Consider the following 25,648-nt stretch of genomic DNA (forward strand, 5'->3'; position numbering starts at 1 on the left):
GGATTCCTTTCCTTCTCTCCTCTTTCCCAGTTATCCTCCTTGATGATATTATTTAACTGCAATTTAAATTTATTTTGCCTTTCCTCAAAACTGAACTCAGAACAATGCACAACAAAGGTCAGCACATTAAAGACAGATGTACATTACTTGAAAAAACAACAACAAGGTACCCAGTCATTTTATTCTCAAAAACTAAATTGTGTCCATCTGAGGAAAAAGTCAGTGGAAGCACTGATCAGGACTTATGAAAGATGATTTCATACACTTGCTGCTCTTCTCTTTCTGAACCCATAAACATAATTTGGATAAAAAATGTATGTTGGCTCCATAACAGATCTGCTTGCAGTTTTATTGCACATAATAGTCTTGATCCAGTAAGAAGTTTATTACACTCAAAGCTCATTGAAACCAATGGGGGAAGTTAGTCACAATAGCAAATCTCATTAATTTCAATGAAACTTGTGGCCTCTGGAGCAGGATTCATATATTTAACTTTTGAGGTTTTGAATACTTTATTTTAATAAAAGTTAAACATACAAAACTGAAATCAACACAGTCATAAAAATTACCTCCTCCTTTTGTTAACAAGAAGAACCTCTCTCTATACAGTGTAGATAATTATTTTTGTAAAACATGGTGTTAAGTTAATGAACAAGACTGGATTTAGTTATTTCTCGTACAAGAGTAATTCTTGCTCATTAATCTGAACTCCATTCCCCATGTATATTACGTTGTTGTAGTTCCCTTTTGTAATTTGTTTTCTGAATTAAATGCACTGATTAGTGTAAATGTCTGTCTGTTTACTTGAACATAAAATCCACATCTACTAGCTTAGAATCCATCCATATATTTAACTTTTGAACCAGAGAGGCCTGATTCAAATATACACTTGACTATTTCAATCCGGTTGACTAGCCGCTGGATGTATCAAACAGCTCTATTAAACAATTTAAATATGTGGTAGCTCATTAATACCTACAAGCGATCCTTTGATATTGTAGTAAGGAACATAACTGTATGAACCAGGAGGTATTTACTAGTGACAGTTCTCTATGTTGAAGGCCATGACAGTTATTGATAAGTTTTTGTTTCTCCAGGTTATACGGTATTACATATGCATCGCAATCTTGTGTATATGTATGAAAAGGGAAGTGTGATTGTGATCAATAGCGTTTACTCGCATGTAAGTGTTTATAGCATTTTAGACTTAATCACAGAGTAATTTGCCATATAATAAAATGCAAACATGTCATCCCCAAAATGTAATTCTGTGGGGCATATTTAAGTACATCTTAAAGTACAGCTACTTTGCTGAATAAAATAAAACATTTCTTTTATTTTGCACCACTACCTTGCCTCACCAAAGCAAGGCAAATCGAGAAGATGCATCTTTTAAACATTTGTGTTCCTAAGTGTGCCAGATTATATGAATAATGTTAACTTCTACTTACCAGACAGTTATGAAATCATATATTGGCTCCGTTTGAAGGACCGTAAAATTTATATAAATTCCATTCCCTGGTGGTACTCTTACAAGCCAAAAGCAGTCTTGGAAGTTTGGGTATTCATCAGGGTACCCGGGAGAGTATATTGTGCCATTCATTGCTGTTATATTTCCTCCACAAAGAGCTGTGAAAACAAACAAAATGAAACAGATCACCAAGAAAAGTGATTATGTGCGCAAATTCCATAGTTTCTCTATTCTCCAGCAGCCTTAACTACCATGTGATATTGCAGCCCACTACCAATCTCTTAACCATCCCACTCTCTCAAGAAGACCACTTCTGGTTCAGCTCAAATTCTCAAGAGACTAATTGGATACAGTCCATAAAGGGAAAGTTGCATGAACAGTACTTTTCTACTGAAAACATACCTTCACACCTTGGCAGAGGATGGTTCCAATTACGACTTATCCCATGAAGGCATGTAAGTGCTGAATTGCCAATTAGAGTGTACCCAGGAAAACACTCAAATGAAACAGTCTGCCCAACAGTGAAGTCAGTTCCGATGACAAAACCATTGCGAAAGGGCCGTGGGTCAGGACAGCTTTGCAACTGATATGCTGAAATGAAATAGTAAAGATATTTTCTATGCACCAGAATAGAAGGTCTTTGTACATATATTCTTCTTTTTATAAATTTTTTAAGACCTAAAAAAATCTTCCAGCATGTTATGATGCTGAGTATACTCTGATGAGTCACAACAATGAACACAGTTTCCCCAGCATTTTTCCACATACACTTGAAATATGCATACTATCACTGGTTCTTGTTGTTGTTTCATTTACTAAAATAAAAAGCCAGAGAAATGAAAGGATTATATACCCCCACTTCCCAGAAAAGTGTTGGGAGACCCTGTTCTGCTCAAAGGGAACTAAAAGCAATGCTGTGGTTCTGCTAGCACAACAGTTGCCTGTGTGTGCAATTGAAATTTCCCTTTTTCTCCTGTTCCCTCCAGTCCTCAAAATCAGCTCCAGAAGGTTGGGAGGTTCTCTGGAAGCAGATGGGCAGAAGAGGGTTCAAGAGGAAATGGAGTTGTCACTCTGTGAGTAGATCTTTGCTTTCGCATCACTGGACACAACCCAATATGTCTAATCTGCTACCGTGTGCAAAAATATCTAAAGAGTACATATGGCAGGCATGAATACACAGTATGCTTTCAGATTCATTTAATTTATTATTTATATACAGTTTATCCATTCACATTTTTAGGGTTGCCATATTCTGAAGAGCAAAGAAGAGGACACATTTGCCAACTTCAGCTTTTAACTATAGATCTCTATGGAGAGTCTCATCATAAAAAGAGGATGTGTCCTGAAAAAAGAGGACATATGGCAACCCTATATGTCAGCAATGTCCAACCGGTCAACAACAATCAACAGGTAGATTGTCGTGGTGCTCCAGGTCAATCGCGGGAGTTAAAAAAAAAGTGATTGCCCTGGTGCAACCCTGGTGCAATGTCCCATCTCCACTTCTGGTGCTGCTTTGAAATGTTGTATTCCCTGCATTGGCAGCTGAGTGTGTGAAGGAGGGAGGTCAGCTGACTGTTGGACTATCAATTTTATGCAATAGTTCCCCCCCAAAAGCTCAAAAACTCTGCTCACTCCCCCCCAAAAAAGCTTAGAACAATGGGCAATGACAATGGATAGATCAATGCCAGTTTTATTATACTGAGTGTAGATCACAGTCACTAGAGAGTTGGACAAACCACAGAAAATGAAAGAAAACAATAAAGTTATCCTAAAACGAAGCACCAACATACAATGCCTGCTGGAACTATAACATCTTACCATCTTGTCCACACTTTGCTTGTCCTGTGGTTTTCCATTTGCCCTGTGGCCACTTTCCCTAGGAAAATATGCTCTTTATTGCTGAATTGGAGCAAAAACTGGTTGACGTTTGTTCTGATTCAGAGGTAAAGAGCGGGTTTTCCATGGGGAAAGTGGCATGACAAGCGGAATCGTGGATGAACCCTTTGTCATACACCTGAAGTGCATTGAGATGCCTGTCTAATCTCAGTTCCACAGGCTTGGCTCCACTATCCTGAGTGTATGGCATCTTTCCACCAACTGCCCTTGCACCCAGGATGTGGCTCTCATCAAGCCACAAAGGCTCGTGGTGCTCCTATTTCTTTAGGAAGCTGGTGGACGTTACAAATACTAAATGCTAAAGTGATAACCTATAGGTGGAGTTTGGTTTTCTTCACTGGTCTCTCTCTCTTCCCAAAAACCTTGGTCATTACCTTGTGCCCTTCACACTGACCCCTTTGCCTTCTGTTTGGCTTTGTCTCATTCTCTGGATACAAACACATATTTTACAAGTTTCTAAAATAAAGAGTTGGAATCACTCACCTTGGTATACAATATGAAACCCTTGTTTGTTCTGAGAATAGTCACTGTGAAAATATAAGCTAGTTTCATGGGTTGTACTGAAGAGAGAAGCTGGTATTTGAGGGCCACTGAGTCTCCCAATGACAGTACTAATATCTGCTGACCCACTTCTTACTTCCAAATAATCATGTATTGTCTCCGTTGAAAAATTGGCAAATTGCAGATGAACACCTGAAAAGCAATTTTTGATAAACAAGTATGATGAAATATACCAACGATTTGGGTAGTAATAATGCATAGAAATATATGTGGTGATATCCAACAACGGTCGTGCTCAGAGTAGACCTACTGAAATAAATGCATTTAAATGTAAGTCTATTGATTTTAATGGGCTTTCTCTTATGACTTAGCTATCACCTATAAATTCTGTAACAAACAAACAAGCAACCAGCAATCATGAGGATGTCATATTACTGGAATGACATGCAATCTGATTCTGATGTTTTCATTAGATAACCACATTTTACTTAAGTCACTCAGGGAGCAATCCTATAGCATACCTTCCCAATTCCCCATCCCAGGGACCCAGCCGGCTGGACTGAGCCTGATGGATGTTAAGCTGGTGTAAGCCAAGGGGAAAAAATGGGAATTCTGAGGGTGTGGCAGGGGTGGGACTTAGGTTGGATCCTGGCTCAATACCTGGCAACCCAGCAAAAGTTCAGATAGCAAAAAGGGTGGTGTAACTCAAAAACTATTTTAACTTTACGCCAGCTTAACTTATACTGGCTTGCTTTATTGCAGCTTCTTTTGTATACCATTGTTCCCTCAATCTCTAAACACATTCATCATCACAGAAGTTATATACCGTATTTTCCGGCGCATAAGACGACTGGGCGTATAAGACGACCCCCAACTTTTCCAGTTAAAATATAGAATTTGAGATATACTCGATCGCAGATTCTCCACCTGGCGTATAAGATGAAACCCGACTTCTGAGAAGATTTTCCTGGGTTAAAAAGTAGACTTATACGCCAGAATATACAGTAAATAGAATTTAAAACATTCATTCTCATTCATCCAGGTACTGAAAACAACTTCTAGATCAAGTTTTATCCCCCACCCCCTTTCTTTTTAAAATTGATATTCGGATTTCAGTTAAATTGGAAAGTTACATTCCCTTTGCTTCTTGCTGTGCAAGTTTGCCTCCATACAATACTTACCCTATTGCATTTCCAAGGAAAGGTTTTATTTTAGCTCTAAATGTGTATATAATTCATCTCATTTGCTCTGAGTCTCTGGGGTAGAATCAGTTGAAAGGATGTATGAAATAAAGTTAATTATTTTGGGACCTTTTGAGGGACTATTCCATGTGGCAAGAAAATAGATTTACAAAATAGTGAATGCTTATTTTTACATCAATTAATAATTTGGATACCTCGAGATAAATTTACTGTGAATTACGTAAGAACCAAACAGTTTCCATTCATAGGATACAGTGGTACCTCTGGTTATGAACTTAATTCATTCAGGAGGTCCGTTCTTAAGCTGAAACTGTTCTTATCCTGAGGCTCGCTTTTGCTAATGGGGTCTTCTGCTGCATGTGCATCTCTGGGGGGCGATTTTTGTTCGCATCCTGGGGCAATGTTCGCAACCAGGAGCAGCTACTGCCAGGTTAGTGGAGCTCATAACCTGAAGCATTCGTAACCAGAAGCAGTTGTAACCAGAGGTACCACGTTACAGACCTCAGAAAGCTGTGAACTTATATCTCATTGAAAATGATTAAATGAATGCATTATACTAGCATTAAAAGTACATTGTGTATCTTCAGCTGAGCTGGAGATCCTAACCTGCTCATCCTAGCTGATCTTGCATAGGATTGCCCCTCAGTTAGGGCCATTGATTTCAATGGGTCTACTCTGAGTAAAACTTATGTGACTACCACCCAGTGTAAACAATAGTGGGCAAGTTGGACGTTATCTGACTCAATATAAGCACAGCTTCCTCTATTCTTAAAATAACAAACCCCAAAAGCTTATATGTTAATAAAGGAGAGATACCATACAAAAGTAAGGTATATATTTATATATAAAAGCACTTCCAAGAACAAGTGTACAGCAATAATAACAAAAAAGTCATGCTGGATTAATACATACCAAAACCAATGGGAAGTTTTATAGTCCATGTACAGTCCAGGCTGCTAGGATAGTTCCCAGGAAATCCTGGGCTAAGGATGACTCCACTGAAGTCTGACATAGAACCACCACACTGTGCTACAAAAGGAGAGAGAAAAATAAAGACATAATGCAAAACAAGATTAAAATAACATTTAAAAGTTAAGCTTGCCTTCTTGATTTGCTAAATACATGACTTTAAAAAAATCAATATATGAATATTATTTTATGTGACGATAAACATGGCCTCTAACAGAACTCAGGGGGTTGCCAAAGGGGCACCCCAATCCTAACAACAAGCACTGAGGTGTCGGCATGCTGCCAGTCACCCCAAGATTAACAGGTTTGTGTGTGTGTGTGTGTGTGTGTGTGTGAGAGAGAGAGAGAGAGAAATCTAAAGAGGTGAAACCCACCCCTACCCCCAGCAAATAAAAACAAAATCCAATGGGAGAATAGAGGATGTTCAGTGGCCATAGAATGCTAGGCATCTGTTGGAAGGGGAGACAAATGAAAAATGAGGGGAGATGGGATTGTTTGATTGATTTCATTTCTACATTGGCTCCCAGTACGTTTCCAAGCACAATTCCAAGCACAATTTAAAGCCCTAAATGGCCTCGGTCCAGTATATCTGAAGGAGCATCTCCACCCCCATCAATCTACCCAGACACTGGGGTCTAGTGTCTTCTGGCAGTTCCCTCACTGTGAGAAGCCAAGTTACAGGGAACCAGGCAAAGGGCCTTCTTGGTAGTGGCACCCGCCCTGTGGAATGCCCTCCCACCAGATGTCAAAGAGAACAACAACTACCAGACTTTTAGAAGACATCTGAAGACAGCCCTGTTTAGAGAAGCTTTTAATGTCTGATGGATTATTGTATTTTAATGTTTTGTTGGAAGCCGCCCAGAGTGGCTGGGGAAGCCCAGCCAGATGGGTGGGATATTATTATTATTATTATATTCCTTCCCTTCCAAAGGAGCCCTGGGTGTCTAAAAACAATGTAATAAAAATGATACAATTAAAATATTGTTGCAGGTTCCACTTTGTGCTTTATCTTAAATGTTTCATTGCCGGCTGTTCTTTCACCTTTGGAATTAAATAAACAATGTTGCACAAAATACATACCTAAGCAAATTGGAATGGGATAATTCCATCTTCTTACTGGTCCAGGCATGCAGGTTATATGTGAATGCCCCTGTAATGACAAGATAAACGTTTTCAAATTTAGCAGTCTACCAATGCAGTTCTGTACCGCCATAACTGATCATTACAATGTTGTTTCCCAGCTCACTTCCTACAAAATGAAGTATTAGGGAGAACGCATGTCAGGTCCTGGACATTGGAATTGACTAATCAGGTCCATGGGCTTGGACATCTGAATAATAAACCACAAGTACCTCATCTTTATCAAGCTCCACTGGAAATGGCAATTATATGGTTCAAATTACAAAGCTGAAGCTCATTACTACACATTTTATATTGCAGATGCATTATGTGAATGCTTGCTTACAAACAAATCAAATTATACATATGCACGCTAAAAAAAATCTACCTGGAGAGAATATCCTTGATCACATTGGAAAGAAACCACATCGCCAACCATGTATCTGTCTCCAACTTTAATTCCACTGTTGGGGGTCTGAGGTTCAGGGCAAGAGTCCAAACCTATAGCTGTGAAAAGTTAAAAAACTTAACAATGACAAAATAAATTTGCTCCATTATAGAAACAGATCCCCAGACATATACAGCACACAGCTGTTCAATTTGTCAAGCAAGTACACACATGCACTGAGATTTATGACAGAAGAATTGCAGCTATTAAGTGGTGCTTTTCAGAACTTCAAAAAAATGCTTTCCACATCATCCTGCATGGCAGGGGGCTCCTGAATATTTCAGAGGCCTCTGGGAAGTGTTTTAGGATAGCCTTGCCGGATCAAACTAGCACCAAGTACATAATGACGGTAAAGGAGCCAATTGCCAACTATACTTCATGAAGCATACTGCATATACATGTAAGTCTCCAGCATTCATGGTCTGGTACAGTGCTTCCATCTCCTCCCTCTGCATCCAAGTGAAGAACATCTCAAACACAGACTCCAGAAGCTATAGTAGGATTATGTGGCCAATTCTTGAAGCTACTCAGCTAGAGCCTCAGAACGATTCACAGTTGTAACTGGGAGGAGTGGGAATGGAGCAGCTCGTCTCCTGGGAAGCTAAACAGCGTAGCCTCTCAGCAACAGGAAAGTGTCAGATGCAAAGATAGACTAAGGACATAAGAAGATGATCCTGGCTGGATTAGTCCAAAGGCCCATCTAGTCCAGTGTCTTGTTTTTACCAGACGCCTATGGGAACCCTGCAAACATGAGAGTCCCCATTTGTGTTTCCAGCAACTGGTAAAGGAAAGGAGACCAGGAAGAAGAGAGAAACAGGATTGATGGGAAGGTTTAGTGGCAAGCAAGGGAACAAAGCATAGTGGAGCAAACCTAATAATAAAAAAGTATAGACTGTTGGGGCTTGGATTTGGATATAGGGCGGTATGGAAGAAAAATAATAATAATAATAATATAATAATAATAATAATAATAATAATACTCTAACTCAGGCAGAGGGCCTTCTCGGTAGTGGCGCCCGCCCTGTGGAACGTTCCCTCATCAGATGTCAAAGAAATAAACAACTACCTGACGTTTAGAAGAAATCTGAAGGCAGCCCTGTTTAGGGAAGTTTTTAATGACTGATGTTTCAATGTACTTTTAATCTTTTGCTGGAAGCCACCCAGGGTGCATGGGGAAACCCAGCCAGATGATCAGGGTAAAAATAAATTATTATTATTATTATTATTATTATTATTATTATTATTATTATTAGGCAACAAAGCCAGATGAAATGAGAACATAGTCCAGAAGATTAAATACTTATTTACAGTTACAAATTGCAGGGGATTGATGATGTGTGGTATGTGTGTCTTTTAGGAAAGCATATCCACTATTATTAATCTTCTCATTGAGGAGCATTTGGTATTTTTCTTTAGGAACCTCTGATTTCTAATAATTGTCTAGGTATCAATTGGAAGCAAACCAATTTGGGGAGGGTGATTTGAAAGAACTGAAACAACATTCTGCAGTATACCCACAGCAATCCCTGTGAGCAGAAAGGAGAGTATGAGTCCCTTTCAGGAGACAAGATTCCAAAAGTGCTTCAGCCACAAGTTTAATAATCATTAAGATCTCAAGTGTTTAAAAATTAAGCATGATGTTTAAATATTAAACATGAAGGATTTGCTTCCGGTTGTTAGGCCAGCATTAAAATTGGCTTGAAACTGAATAGGCATCACTTACAAAAGGGTTCCCATGTCGCCCATGTCTGAAAAGCTTGCTTGTAAAGTAACATTCAGCCAAGTCAGATATGCCAATTAAAAATAAAATAAAAAGCCTTTTCAAATTACAGCTCACATAGTGAACATTACTTGTAACTATTTGAACTTCTGCAGAAATTGCTTGGAGGTTCTTTGAAACTATTTATCTTAATGTCGTTTTGGAGACTTAGCACAGCTGTTAATGAAACCTAAACAACTGAAAGTAACAATCTACTGTGTTCACTTAATAAAAACCTTGTTTATATGTATATTCAGCTTAATCGGAGGTCCAATGGTGGCCTTGCACAGAATAACAGTATGATAAATTCTGATGAAACCATGCTATTTATTGTGCAGCACTAATTACTTAACCATTTAAACTTGCTGCTTGCTGAAATCACATAGGAATTTATTCCATGGTTCAACAAAGTTACAATCCATAACCCATCTGGAGCCTCTATAAGGTTAATCACTATGCGCAGGCACATGGGATGTGCACGTTTAAATCATTATTTGGCAAATGGCCTAGCACATTTCACTAAATCTTAGCCGAACCGATCTTGCAGCACAAGTGTGAAGATTTAATTAAATAAATGTATAACTGCAAATCCTTGGAGTAGGCAGAAAATAGATGTAACATGCATGCCCACCCCCGACGGCAGTCACAAGGGAGACCTACAAGGGCCTGGCTCTATATGGCAACTTTGAATCGTCTCTCTTTCCCAAACTATTATCCTTGGCAAATCGGGTTCTACCTTGAGTAAGAGTACGTGTTGCGGTCGGGGCCTGGCAAGAAACTTATTTGTCCTGTAGGGAGGGGCTGGTCGCTGGCCTTAGCTGCAATAGGATCAGGAGGTGTTGCTGGGCAAAGCTAGATGTAGCAATTTGTGATGGACAGGTCAGAGTCCTTTATAATCCTCTGCACGCAGGGTGATCCCTCTCTTGGCTGCGAGCTTCTGGTCACCTGCCCTCCCTCCCTCTTTTCATAGGCCTCTGCTCTTGACCTTGCAACTGCCTGTCATGGGGTTGTCTGCTTTTGGGGCAGAGGCCCAGTAGGAATTTTCCATCTGGCTGATTGGCTGCTGCCATTTGGTTTTCGCCTACTGCAGTAGCAACTTGTCACCACTTGTAAGGTTGGCGGTTAGGCATTGGTTATTGTGTGGATTGCTGGATGGGTGGTGCCCACCTCCACAATCATGGTGATGATGGTACAGGGAATTCCGTTAAAGGAATCCGGCGGCTCTTATGCTTTGTCCGAACCCCTGGTAGGGGATAGGGCCGTAGCCAGAGCCCCCGGGACCGCTTGGGAGAGGGAGGCTTTGCCCCCAGCCTCCTTAACTCTCCCCAGCTGGCATTCTCCCAACGCTGACTGGAGGTCAGCAGCTGTCCCAGTTGGACAGATAGTCTGAAGCAATGCCTACGCAACCACTCACCAAATGAATTTGTATTTCAATAAAGTTGTGGCCTAAATTATTGCCAAAAACCCAAACAAAAATTAATGTCTCAGTGTCAATTCCTTGGGGGGTGGCTTGAGGACCTTGACACGCAACAAGCACCACCATCTCACCCGCCCTCATCCTCCTCTGGTGAACTATTGGTCTCTCATAAAATGAGTGGCAGCCTTCAATTTGCTTCAACAGTTGAAAGCCTTCAAAAATACATAGATCTCACAACATCCCTAGAAGATCACAAGTGGATAAACAGTCTTTAACTGTTGTTAGGGGGCTGATTCCAAAGCCTTGGAGGAATTACGTAAAAGCTTTGTTACTTCCAGTGCAAAGCAGGGCCTGATCAACTACAACTGTGGCAGGGACTCATACAATCTCTAAAGCACATTGCTCCCAGGTCATGAAGGTTTTAAAACCCAGGAGGGCAAGCTGTGGTCCAGGGTAGTCACGGTTAGTTTACATAGAACACTTTGCCTCTGGCTACCTCATATGTACCCCATAGATTAGGTCTGGGAATATGAGGCCCTCAAGAGAGAGAAAAAACAACAAGCTTCTTCCCCTGGTTTAAGGGTAAGCACCAGCACTCCAATTTGCTGCAATGGGAGCTTTTACTGGCAATCAAATTGCAGGTGTGGATTGGAAGTGAACTTGCAGGCCATGTTTGTGTGTGTGCACGGTATAAAGGCCCTCAAACTTCTATTGATCCATACCAGGGTACTGATCTCTATTGGGCCCCACATCTGCTATTTCTGAAAAATAAAAATAAAACCTGTGTACTTAAGCAACATGTCCCATGCCACATATACCAAAGTATATGTGCATTTTACCAGCTTCTCCACAAGAATATCTTGGGGGACTTTGTCAAAAGCCTTACTGAAATCAAGATATACTATGTCCACAGCATTCCCCTGATTCACTGAGTGTGTAACTATATATATATATATATATATATATATATATATATATATATATATAAATGAGATTCATCTGGCATGAGTTGTTTTTGAGAAACCCATGCTGGGGTCTTATTAACCACAGCATCATTTTCTAAGTGCTCATAGACTGACTGTTTAATTTTAAATTCTAGGACCTTTCCTGGTATCAACATCAAGCTCACCAGTCTGTAGTTGCCTGGGTCTCTCTCCCCCTCCCCCTTTATTTGAAGTGAAGACGAGGGAACAACATTTTCCCATCTCCAGTCTGCAAGTACCTCACTATTTCTCCAAGAATTCTCAAAGTCTATAGACAAAGATTACATAGTGCTGAGTTATGGCTGCTTTTTTTTTTTTTTTTTTTTTTTTTTTTTTTTTTTTTTTTCACCTGCTCTCCTTTTCTGAAGTTAATTGTTCACAAATACCCTTTAAATTATTAATATAGCCTTTTAAAATGAGTAATCCCAAATGAAACTGGAGGAAAGCACAGTTGGGCTACATATTTCTTTAAGCAATTGCTTACTCTTTCACTTTTTGAGTCATTATCTCTATTTATATGGATTTTTTGTCAGTTAATGATTGTTAAAGTGACAGATATTATCTAGTTTTGTAGCGCACACACAGAACTGAAATACATTTTTGTCTGAATAGATAATCAGAAGAGCACATAGTAGATACAGGGATGTTAATATAATTGAGCACCCAATAAGTCTCAGAATACTATCCTGCTATTCCAATTCTCCACCTGTAACCAATTAATTAAAAAGACAAAAAGCTGCGGGCAGCTGACGAAGAAATAAATGTGTCAACCTCCCCCCACCCCACATGTTTCAGAGAAAAATCCACAGATCAGGTCATATTGGACAGCAACATTTATGACATACCATAATGTTAGAGAGTTCCTTAAAATCTTCCTTCAATTCGCTTGTATAAAATTAACTCCATGTATTATAAGAAGACTGTGGTTGTCATGATCAGGCTTAGTGCACGATTACATATACGTAAATATGTTTACATAGTTCCAAAAAAAAGCCCAAGTGGATTATCATTCTTCATTGTCTAAAGGTTGTTTTTTTTAATTGTCATTTACCATGACAATAATCACCTTGCTAAGGAAGACCGGGTTTTATAGAAATTCATTCTATAAATTGTCTTGGCCAGGATCTATCGTCTTTAATTTGAGCGTGTATCTGCAGTTCAGCTTCTGGTATTTTGGTTTAAGTACTGGTTTAAGTATTTTTAAGTACTGGTTTAAGTATTTTGGTTTAAGTACTTGAGGCTTCTGCCTTGGATTATCTCTGAAAGCACCTGACACATACTCACTAGCTGAATGTCTCTCGATATTTTCCATCCCCAGTCCCTGGAAAGGAGAATATATGGCCCTTAGAATGTTGAGAGACTGAAACTCCTATCAGCCTTTAGCATTTACCATGCTGGCTAGGGCTGATGGGAGTCTGGACTCCAACAGCAACTTGAAGGGCAGCTTTCGCATCTCGGTTCTACTCCTTTACTTCCTAATCAGATCTCATGCATCAGCTGACTGACCATGTCTTTCCTAAGGAGGTAGCCTTATTCCAGATCTATCTAGCTCTACACTGACCAAGGTGTTAGGCAGAGATCCTTCACATCACCTGCCATCTGATCTTGGTTTAGCTGGAGATGCTATGGATTGAATATGCAATGCAACTGCTCTAGCGCTGAGCTGTGGGCTTCCACCATATTGTGTTCTAAAACAACAGTTTTGGCTTTGTCCACAGCTGGACAATGGGAGATGGGAAAAAGATGGAATCAGTCTGTGAAATGTGCAGAGGAGTGAAATGGTTTCCTTTCTATTTACTATCAATTGTTCAGCTGTCAATCATAGGTATGCAAACGAGTTCTCTAGGCACCTACAAGATATATTCCAGGTGCAATGACTGGAACAGTTACTGAGATCAATACATAATGGTGACAACTCCCTGAAATCTCAACACTCTTTTCCTCTCCTCCTAGCTTTAAAACAACCAATTACTCCGATATCTTTGGAAACCCGACAGCAAGGCAGTAAAATGCAAGGTGGAAGAAGAGGATTACATGACAGCAGATGAAACAAATACAAATACACATCTCTATCATAACTACTGCTATCGAACATCCAAAATTCAACACTTTCTGGTCACATTGCAAAATGGTTGAGGACTGAATAGGCAGTAAACAAAAATCAGTCAGATATACTGATAACAACACTTCAGTTTGTGGCTCTAGTCTTCCTGAATTTATTTCCTTACTATTTTTTTAAAAAGATACAGAAACTTTTACATTGACTTCCAAAGAAACTGAAACATGTCATCTAACCATTTATTCCATCTATATTTTCCCACAACCATCCTTCTAAAAGCTGACAAAGGTGGTAAGTCCTAACAGGACTGAGGTCAAAAGGGTACTTCTGAGAAACAATAGGGAAGTGTCGGGATGCTTGAGGAAACCCCAAGGTTTCTACAGTAGTAGAAATATTCTGTTAAAACTGAAGACAGCAATCATGCAAAGACATCCCAATGAAGTTCCAGCACAGTGGTGAACCATGGTGTCCAAATTTCAGTGGCATCCTGGGCGACGCCAAAATCTAGTGCCCCCTGCCTCTTCGCCTTCCATTGGTGGTGGAACTGCTCTGGTGCCCCAGAAGCTACACTAGGTGTACCCCCTAGAGCCACCTCTGTTCAGCATGTTCAGTAGAGACAAAATGAAGACTGACATTTGGAAAAGAAAGAAATGGAAACTGTGGTGGGTGAGGGGATGCCCTTTTGGTTCTCCCATTTTGATCACTAATCCAGTTCCGTAGTTGCAATCTATTATAGGACAATTCCAAAGAAAGCACAGATCTACAATATTTTATAGGGGAATAATCTTTAAATTGTTGACAGAATTCTATTTGCAAGAGGTCATTCCACTTTAAAGGCTGAATAACATTATTTGTGGCAGCAAGAGGAGCACAGGGTAAGCAGAAATAACGACAATAATAATTTTTAAAAGGCAAATTGACACCCAATCCTGTTATGCTAACTCTGCCAACTAGATCAAGACCTGAATGGTTTGAAGGCAATCCTTTGTGTCTCCAAAACTATCCTGGCTTACACAAGCGTAACATATATCATATGTACATTACCTGTATACTCCAAATGGAATCCAGCAGCCGACACACTAATATCTGACTGAAAGTTTAGGTACAAGTTGTTGGATGTACTGTTGAGAAGTGGAGGTATAGTAGTTCCTGAGGGAAATGAAAGTAGAAAAATAAAATGTTAGTACTGTGAGCAATACAGCTATTACGCTCCTTAGATTTTGTCTTTGAATGTATGAAATATTGCACGCACGCACAAAATTCAAACATTCTCCAGTTTGTAGAATGACTCCATCTTACCACTATTAAGGTAACAGTAAAATCACAGAACCATAGAATTGTGGAATCTTTTGCCCAATGTGTGGCTTGAACCCACAACTGTGCTGGCCCCAAGGGTTTGTCCATGAAGCGAGGTCCAAGTCCAGTCCTGGGTCTAGGGGTCCAAAGGAGGTCAATCCGGTGGGGAGCAAGGCAGGGAGCAGGTCAAGGTCCAAGGCAGGTTCAGGCACAAGGTTGCAGGTTGAGCACACGCTTGCAACTAAGTTGCTCACGCAACTTGGGCTGGGTCTGGCTGGCTTTTATCTGGCCCTATGCTTAGGGCGGTCCCGATCCTCCGGAGACTCGCCTCTCCTCCGGGCCTGGAGGCGAGCACTCCTCCTGCAGACACTTAACTCCCTTCGCCTCTCTGCCCTGAGCCTCTGTAGCTCAGGAGAGGCTGGTGGGTTACTGGACCCAGGGGATGCCTCAGCTTCCTCTGAAGAGGCTGGGAGTGGAGCACCTGCAGGCAATGGGTCCTCCCTCAGGAGCCAGAGCAGACTCTGCTGATGCCTGCACCTGGGGATCCAGCACAGGTGGGGATCCTTCAGGCTCAAGCCCTGGCCCCGGCTCAGCTGGTTCTGGAGGCGGGGAATCCTGTGCAGGCTGGGATCCCTCAGGTTCAGCATCAGAGTCTGACTCCCAGGCCATCACAACAACCCTGATATTAAGAGTCTCACACTCTGCTGACTGAGCTATCTCAGCATGATTGGTTTTACTCTATTGTATCTTCTGAAATTTTGGCTATAATTACAATATAATGTATATAGTGGCAAGAGTGTTTGGCTATTTTTCACCGCAAGCATCAGATTTCAGCAGTTCCTTTGCAAAAGGCTGCCAGTGGGCCACTGGTACATATGCCATGGAAAAAAGGGAACAAACAGAACAAAGGTCAGAGGTATTCTGCACATGCCCACGTTCTAGGGAAACACATATACATGAAAAATGGGAAGTTAATATCTAGGGACATGAGTCACAGACAGCACATGTGGAGGACATGTGGGTGTACACATGGTCAAAGGCCAACATGAAAGAAAGAGAAAGGAGTGAAGAGACATGTCAGGACACAGCTGTGAATTCTCTTTGACTGTTCCCCTGCCCCTGAATTATGAGGAAGTGTTTAAACAAAATAGGAAATTCTTTCCAGTAGCACCTTAGAGACCAACTGAGTTTGTTCTTGGTATGAGCTTTCGTGTGCATGCACACTTCTTCAGATACCAGGAAGTGTTTTCTCTTCTTTATATGTGTTTGTGAATTTTTGTGCATATATCATTGAAATAAAACTCTTGGTGATGAACAGTAACCTCATTTGTTCTGTTCACATCATAAGCCTAGCAGCTGACCAAAAGCTGCACAGACCAGGTAAAAAGTGACAGGGAAGTTATGTAGGAACCTCTAGGTTAAAAGTCTGGTACCAAATTAAAAAATTCCTAAAATTAAATTCCTACAGGGGCCTTTTTAGCTCCTGGGACTCTCCACCAGTGCCCACACTAGCTGACCACTGACGATGGGCCTGAGTTAGCTGGAGAAAAACAAATAAGAATGGGTATTAGTAAAGCAGAAAAAGGCTAGAGTATTGAAAATTCAGAAAGGCTACATGTTCCAGAGGACACTAAATACTGTTGAGAGTTTGGACAGTATGCTATTTATTTCTTATAGTATATCAAAGGAGTGGCCAAACCATGACTGGAACACTTCAGTAATCCAAGCTGTTCAACCAGACATCACATTCAAAGAAGTCAGAACAAGCAAGAGATATGATCCTACACATTCCATCTACACAACTGGACTAAGGAAGCCCTGAAGGTCCCTAGGGTTCCTGGGCTAGTTTGGAAGAGGAAAGAAATGAGAATAATGATATAGCTAGTAATGGGGCAAGGAAGAAGAGGATGCATTGGTGACTGTGGTTCACAGGCGCGCAAATGGTTTTGTATGCAGAAGAATCTTAGATTTAGACACTTCGGAGGATCCTGGATATTGTGTTATTTGTATTCAACTTCCTTCCAGGTTGCATAGCACAAAATCCATTAAGAGCCAATTGGGTTGTGTGTGTTGTTGTTTTTTGAAGTCTAGTATTGGTAAACAGGATCTGCTCTCGATGACAAATATTGGAAATATAATTCACACCACCCTGCACTCACAATATATGTGACGTGTAGCAGCAAATGGCAATACAATATGTTTTAATGCAGACATCAATATATGGTAGCACTGGGTAATGAAACCCCAGAAATCTGGCATGCAGCTTTGAATCTCTAACTCGTTCCAAAAGATGTATTATGTATTACGTGAACCCAATTCCATATCTTTATAGCTGGCATTTTCAGAAGTGGCACAGGTTATCATAAAAGGGAGTACCAGAAAGGTAGTCATTCTTTCCATTCACCTGAATAGCTTCCAAGCCTCGGAGCATTATTATCAGCACCATCATAAAAATCCAAAGAGTCCCAGTTATGCTCAGTTGCAAAACTTATAACCTGGACCTATGAAGAAGAAAAAGTTAATGGCAAAATTATGAGAGAATTCCATATTCTACAATTTCCCCAGATTCACAACTATCATAAAAAGTGTATTTTGAGCAAGCTATACTTTTTGCGAAGTAGTGAAGGCTTGCAATCAAAACTGGGTTCAACTAGGCATGTAAGGAGAGTACCTCGTATAACATCTAATACTGTCCTCAGTTATCTCCATTTCTTCTGACACTGTAACATCCACCTGTTCTGCAAAGTACTGGTATTTGTGCTTGCTGACAGAAGTTAGCAACGCTTACCTAATAACGGTGAACACCCAAAAAGTTTTGCCCTGCGTGAAAGGAGAGCTAGATGTATGGTAACAATGAGATTTCCAACCACATGTTCACTGCCAATAAATAAAGTTGGGACACATGTATGGGTGAAGTTGTGGGAAGAAATTGTTCCTTGTTCAGATATTTTTCCATATCAACCACTGTCCATGGACACTTTCGCCACTAGACTACATGACATGTCTAGAACCACCAGTAAAAGAAGAGTGGGGGGGGGGAGGCAGTGAGGAGGGTTAAACCATTTTCCTTTTGCTCTCCAAATGCTCTCCTATTACCAATTTGCACATCAATGGCAAACAGGATTTGGAATCCTCTCTTCCTTGCTGAATGTCTGCTTCTACCAGGAGTGATGAAATTGGGCCAAGTCTCAGTAGGTAATAAACATCAAATAATGGAAACAACTTCAAATAATGGTTACACACACCCCTGGACTCTATGTGCTTTTTCTGTATATTTTTTGTGTACAATTAGCCAGGCTTTTAAAAATGAAACAAAATGCAACAGTGCACAAGCAACCTGGACATATGTGGTCATTCAATGCTTGAGTACCAGAAATGTAGTCATTCTTTCCATTCACCTGAAAAGCTTCCAAGCCTCGGAGCGTTATTATCAGCAAGTGGGCCTACACTACCAAATTATGTGTAGAAATCCATTTTTGAAAAGATTCCCCCTCCATTCTTACAACTTCTTACAACTAACAGACACAATAAAGGCCAACGAAGTTCTTTAAACTATGCTCATTTCTATATCCTGACTTCTGGAATAGGGGGAAAAATAGTGTTTCCAGCTAATTGGGTATTTCTCACAGTTAACAAACCGGAAAAAAATGTTAGCTTTCTGAAAATAGAGTGGGTGGGAGGGTTTGTCAGGTCTTCATATAACTTAATTACATAGAGATTCTGCTGTGTGAAATGTACTGCATAAAGGAGCTGAGGATGGTCACCCCCAATTCTAAATATGAAACTGCCTTATAATGAATCATGCTATTGGCTCATCTGATCTGGTACAATAATGGCAGCAGCTCTGTGGCCAGGGTACTTCACAGTCCTGATACCTGACACTTTTTTATTTCTTTTCAGAGATAGAAGAGATCAAAACTGGGACCTTCTTACACCCTTGTGCAAATTAATTGAAACAAACAATGTAGTTTATTGTACAAAACTCACATACACATGTACAAAACTCACATATACGTACATTAGTAACGGATATGACCTTCGGTATTTTTAAGCAGCATTTGAACACGGTTTGGCATGGGGTCTACTAGTTTCGAACAGTCACTGTTGATTTTCGGATCCCTGTACCACACCTGAATCAGGGCCTGAATGAGCTTCTCCATAGTTGTACAGTCTACAGCACGGAGGCGACCTTTGCATATAGCCCACAAATTCTCAATGGGATTTAGGTCCAGGGAATTCCCAGGCCAATCAAGTACCTGTATTTGCTGCTCTGTCACAAATTTCTTCACCACTTTCGATGTGTGACGGGGGGCTAGGTCCTGATGCAATTATCCCAGTCAGGATACCTCTTTTCCAGCTCTGGAATAACTATATTTCGTAGAACCTCAATATATTGCGGCGAGCGCATCATTCCTTCTATTGGCTGCAGGCTTCCAACAGCATAATGATCAACTGATTTTCATGTTTGTTTTGAGTACAAGATTACGAGTAAGATAGAAAACATGCTTTGTTTCAATTAATTTGCACAAGGGTGTAGGGTAATCAGGTGAAAAAGTGGTCAGAACTTCTGCAGCTTTGACAGTATTTGTAGAAGAGGTAATTTTACCACTTGTAGCTGGTAAACGAATGCAAGAGTTCAAGAGTGCTCCTCTGACCTCACCTCCATGCAGCCAGTTGGAGCCTGGCAGGGTTCTGGACCATGCAGCTAAAATGTCGTTAGTTCCAGCACCTTAAATTACCTTTCATATATTATAATTATAAAAACTGTTAAAATTGTTAAAAATTTAACCTTGATATACTAAAAGTAATATTTCTCAACAGGAATGTCTCTCACAGTAAATTACTCCCAGGAAAAAGGTTTATATCTATTGTGACAGTTGTTAATTGCCTGGTTTGGTTTGAACTCTTCATGCCCTCAGTTCTTCCAGCGATGAGAGCCTATACTGATATCAGAAGAAAATTCTATGTGTTCTTACTTGAATTCCAGCTCCTTCAGGCACTGTGATCTTCCAAATACAATTCAGATTGTTGTCATAAGGCTCAGGATAGCCAGGGGACAAAATGGTCCCTTTGCGCTTAGTTAAAATTCCTCCACAGGGCACTGGAAACAAAGGCATAAAATGTGGGAAGAGGCTCCCCTGTATATCATTCATCACAGCAGGGATAGGTTGTAACAAAACCTTACAGAATTGCGAACATGATTGATCTGAACAGTTTTACAGTATGATCCTATAGTTCAAGATGGCCTCAGGAAAAGAAAACACGTTAATACACCCAACCATCCCGGCTGATATTGTAAGACTCTTAAACTGTTCTAACACATCTGATATATACACACAATGGCTGAATGTGGCATTTACACTCAACAGGTATCATCCACTTCTGCTAAATAATACATTCTGTAGTCATTCAGGTTCTTTATGTGGAATCAATTGAGAGTAGGATTAAAGGTAAAGGTAAAGGGACCCCTGACCATTAGGTCCAGTCGCGCACAACTCTGGGGTTGCGGTGCTCATCTCGCTTTATTGGCCGAGGAAGCCAGCGTACAGCTTCTGGGTCATGTAGCCGGCATGACTAAGCTGCTTCTGGCGAACCAGAGCAGTGCACGGAAACACTGTTTACCTTCCCACCGGAGCGGTACCTATTTATCTACTTGCACTTTGACGTGCTTTCGAACTGCTAGGTTGGCAGAAGCAACGGGAGCTCACCCCGTCACGGGGATTCGAACCGCCGACCTACTGACCGGCAAGCCCTAGGCCAGGGGTCAGCAACCTTCGGCTCTCCAGATGTTTCGGACTACAATTCCCATCATCCCTGACCACTGGTCCTGTTAGCTAGGGATCATGGGAGTTGTAGGCCAAAACATCTGGAGAGCCGAAGGTTGCCTAAGCCTGCCCTAGGCTCTGTGGTTTAACCCACAGAGCACCTGCGTCCCTGAGAGGTAGGATTAAGGAATGGTAAAATGTACCGTCTATTGCAAGGCAAGGCTCTCTCCAGAGTTAACAGTGCATCCTTAACCACATCTACTCAGAAATTAGTCCTACTCAATTCAACAGGGCTTATTCATGGGGTTAGGGTTGCAGTGGACACTTGGAATGGGGGATATATCCAAGGATCTGATATTGCTTGCTAAGGAGAGGTAAGTATGTTTGAAAGATCAGCTGTTTGTTACACTCACTGACCCTGCTACTTAGAAGGTGTACTGAATCCCTGAGACAACTGTCTGCCTTGGGAGAGTGTAGTCTACAGCCCTATAAAAGTTCAGTCTAAGGGATGAAGGAGTAGAAAACACCAAGGGGAGAAGACTTGAAGAAGGGTTTGTCTCTCCCCAAGCTGCCTCCCCATTTGCAACACCTAGCTGAGAGAAGCTAATCATTATCTGAGAGGAATGAATCAATCAGTCCATATTTTATTTATTTACATAATCTATATGCCATATTGTCATTATAAATTTATGTTCTCAGGTTGTCTAAGCAGACCCGTAAGGAAAAAGTAGTACAACTTGTATTGATCCACTAAAAAGCTGGTAATTTGAGAAATAAGAACAGATGAACAAATAATTTTGTTGCTGATATTATTTTCTTTGTAAATAAAAGCCACGACCTAGGAATCCTAGTGAATCATAGTCTACTTCTCCAAGTCAATCATCATCATCATTATCAGGCACAGGCAAACTCGTCCTCCAGATGTTTTGGGACTACAATCCCTGACCATTGGTCCTGCTAGCTAGGGATGATGGGAGTTGTAGGCTAAAAACATCTAGAGGGCCGAGTTTGCCTATAATAATAATAATAATAATAATAATAATAATAATATATAATAATAATAACAATAATAATAATGTTGTATGGCCATCTTTCAGGGATTCGTTAGCTATATTCCTGTGGGGGGCGGGGTTTGAACTAGACGATTCTTAGAATTCTATGAAAGCAAATTAATTTCCCTTATGAAACCTGGAACCATTGTTTCCCCATCTGAGAGCTCCAAGTCCTAGCGTCCTTTAATAAACTGCGTATCTCAGGACTATTTGGGGATGGAAGTTCATTGGATATGCTTTAAAAGCACAGTGTGGATCTGCCCCTCACTTAAGATAGTTTAATACACATCCTTACAGCACAGCCCTAAGCATGTCTACTCAGAAGTAAGGCCTGCTGAGTTCAATGTGACTTAGACCCAGTTTTGCTTATATAAGTTCACAGCCTTAATATGATCTACAGCATGGATACAGAATAACACTCTGATTAGCTAGGGCATTTCATTTTTAAGAGACTAGGGCTGGGAAATTGTTGGCCTTTCTTGTTTAGCTCTGAACCCATTTATGATGCAGGTTTCAGTCTGATAATTCAGTCTGAGGTTAAAAGGCAGTGGGGGCCTGGATCTAGGTCAAAAAGGGGGCTTCTTAGAGATGTAATGAGCCCACAGGGCTTAAATAAAATATAACCTATTTTTTTCTGTGCGCAAAGCAGCTCCATTTTTTTAAAAAAAAGCAGACTTTGTCGGAGTCCAATGTACTTTTGTCAAGATAGTAAAGCCCACATCTGTGTAACACACAAAATAAATAATAACAGCAATAACAGACATAAACAGAAAGAACTCATAAGGGCACCACACTGATATTTGATGCTAAACATGAATGATACTTGCGGTCAAGAAACTAGACATCCTAATAACCACATTAGGCTGTCATCTAAATACAGATATTCTGCTGGTATTATAATGGCTTGGAGAAATGATTGATGAGAAGTTTTATCAGTACCATTAGCAGCCCATGCATCACTCCGGTGAACAACATATCAAGTCCTTGAGCTCATTTTCATTAGATACAAAAATGAGGACTTGAAGAATATGTAGAAGAAGGAAACTTATCTGAGTAATGAATGTAGGAGCTACATTTTGTAGTGCATATAACTGATAGAATCTGTCAGGGACTACATGAATAAACTAAAGGTCAGTGTCACTTAAACAGTTTAAATAATTACTGGTAAAAGCAGGAGCAGACAGAATGACTGATAGCTGATATCTGTAAGGAAACATTGAGGCAGTTGCTACAGAGCTACGGCAATTTAAAATGGTCATGGCTAGCATTTCAATTATTAACCTGATTTTCCTTCAGAGCAGTTTTAAGCTCATGCATATTTATGACCTAGATTAGAAGAGTGATGTGCACTAATGAAGAGCAACTACCTTCCTTGGGTCAATTAACTTTTGTAATTTATTTTATTTATTCAATTTATAAGCCATCCTATAACAATCGTTCTGGTGGGCAGCATGCAAGCAAAATTGGCTCCAAGATTAAAATCACATTGTCATTTTAAAAAATTCTGCAAAAACACAAACAAGACAAATGTCTTTAAAATAGAGACCAAGATATTAACAGCATAGCCCTAAAGAATTAAAGCAAGGGAAAGAAATGCACCCCCCCCCCCCAAAAAAAAACCCCATAGGGCTAAAATAATATCAGGACACTGCATAATAAAGCTGATGCAGATGTTTTGGACTACAACTCCCATCAGACCCATCAAGCAAGTTGGCCGAGGCTGATGGGAGTTGTGGTCCAAAACATTTGGAGCGACCAAGTTGGTAAAGAGTAGCCTAGAACATCTAGAAAAATGAAATGGTGTTTGATGCTGAAAAGACATGTAAGTATTTAAATGACATGGTGGGCCTCCTTGGGGATGGACTTCCACAACAGAGATGCTACTACTGGAAAGTCTCATTCTTTTGTAGTGACCCATTGTACTTAATTTGATTAAGGCACCTGAAGAGTACCTCAGCCAATGATATCAACACATGAGTAGGGACGGATACTAAGGTCTTATAGGGTGGGTTTAAATTTTAAAATACTAAAACCAGCCTTTGAGATAATAAAAAACCCTTAAATAAGATCCTCCCTCCTCCCTATTGATAATCTGGTTATTTATTTATTTTTAAAAAACCAGCTAATAAGAATTGTCATCATTAAGAAACAAAGCAAACTTTCAAATGTTGCATATTCATAAAAAAAGAAGAGTGTAAACAGGTCAAAGCATTTTAAGACAGAATATAGGATACTGAGAAACTATGGGCAATGGTACAGGAATGTAGAACTAATTCAGTCTCCTAGTCTTGGTAGTGATTATGGAATGAACACAGTACGTAGAAGGGTTGGGCAGTCGAGATCTTAGGTAAGGAGTCTCTGAAGTAGAGTTTTGAGTACACTGGGAGCTGCAGGATCAAATGGAAGTCCTGCTGTGTGCAGAGAAGCCCACTTCCCTTGTGCATTGACACCATTAGATTTAACCCAGCAAAATCTTGGAAAATGTAAGTGCCATAGACAGGAATAATAGAGCAAAAGGGTCAAAAAGTGTGTGGGTTGAACGCACTATTTAGAGGAATTGCAACGTTTCCCTGGAAATGTGTAAAGATGAGGTGACATTTTCAGAATCCTGTGAGTTCAGTGGTTCCGTGTAAACGGTATTTTCTAACATAAGGGAGAAAAAAATATTGACATCTACAGAAAAGAAAGGGTGGGATTCCTGGTTCTCTTTCGTGATAGCTTGTGTACTTCTGCATATAACAGAAGGCCAGCAAGCCATCGGTGCTGGCAACGGTACAGGCACAAATGTGTCAGTATTTGATACAATACTTGATTAGACAGTAACTAGATTTTTACAAAAAATACAACTTTAACTACTCACCAACACATGTAGGAAGGGAATCGTTCCACTGTGCCAACGCATTGGGCACTGTGTCACATCTAATTGCTATTGATCCATAGAGTATGTAACCTGGATTACACTCAAAAAGAACCAATGAACCAACCGCGAAGTCATTTCCAATTCTTTTCCCAAATCGTGGCTCCGGCACTGAACTGCACTGGGTTGCACTTGTTCTTGGAACCGCTAGAAACCCACAAGAAATGACATGTACTGATTCACAGTGCAAAAATACTTTTTTTAGCCTGCACAAACATTTAAAATACATTTAAAATTAGGGCTTTTTAAAAATCACTTTGATGCAGTTCCTGAATGAATGTATATATCAGTTTTATCTTATATAATGAGGCCTATACTTATAAATGATAAGTAAAACAACAATTCTGATTAGATAAAAGAGCTGTCCCTATGAGCCCTTTGCAAAATCACGCTGGGACTGGACTGTACATTAGTTGGATTAAAAAACAAACCTGTGATGCACTATTGAACTAATATATGAAGTTCATATTGTTGTGATGGATAGATATTTAAATGTATTGGCTATGGTTTTATGAATATATGATCTGTTTGTCAGATCTGTATTCAAATTTTATAAAACACTGAATTACAGTAGCAAATGTTGACGTGCAGTCATTTTAAGTGCCTGAACCATAAAATGGTAAATAAAGTAAATGAAGTGAAATGACTTAATAATTAATAGCAAAATTATTGATTTAGCTCAGGGTGATACACTGTTTAAATTTGCAATGATACTGAAATATGTATTTGAGTGGCAGGCAAGGTTGAATATGAACAGATCAGATTATAAGCAAAATGGAAAAGGGGATTCTCCC

At 40.1% G+C, this 25,648-nt stretch overlaps 1 protein-coding gene across 4 annotated transcripts in view; it reads right to left on the reverse strand.

The window, feature by feature from the left end:
- CSMD3 (CUB and Sushi multiple domains 3) overlaps positions 1-25,648 on the reverse strand; it is a 567,871-nt gene that overhangs the window by 89,212 nt on the left and 453,011 nt on the right. For all 4 annotated transcript variants that reach the window (XM_033155765.1, XM_033155768.1, XM_033155767.1 and 1 more), the window contains 10 exons: positions 24,798-25,001; positions 20,097-20,221; positions 17,525-17,621; positions 14,869-14,973; positions 7,547-7,665; positions 7,120-7,189; positions 5,983-6,099; positions 3,851-4,060; positions 1,874-2,062; positions 1,452-1,629 (listed from right to left, as the gene is read on the reverse strand). In XM_033155765.1, the coding sequence (XP_033011656.1) occupies positions 1,452-1,629; positions 1,874-2,062; positions 3,851-4,060; positions 5,983-6,099; positions 7,120-7,189; positions 7,547-7,665; positions 14,869-14,973; positions 17,525-17,621; positions 20,097-20,221; positions 24,798-25,001 (1,414 nt within the window). The remainder of the gene's footprint in view (positions 1-1,451; positions 1,630-1,873; positions 2,063-3,850; positions 4,061-5,982; positions 6,100-7,119; positions 7,190-7,546; positions 7,666-14,868; positions 14,974-17,524; positions 17,622-20,096; positions 20,222-24,797; positions 25,002-25,648) is intronic.

Source organism: Lacerta agilis, chromosome 7 (genome assembly GCF_009819535.1).
Source record: "Lacerta agilis isolate rLacAgi1 chromosome 7, rLacAgi1.pri, whole genome shotgun sequence".
Taxonomy (NCBI): Eukaryota; Metazoa; Chordata; class Lepidosauria; order Squamata; family Lacertidae; genus Lacerta; species Lacerta agilis.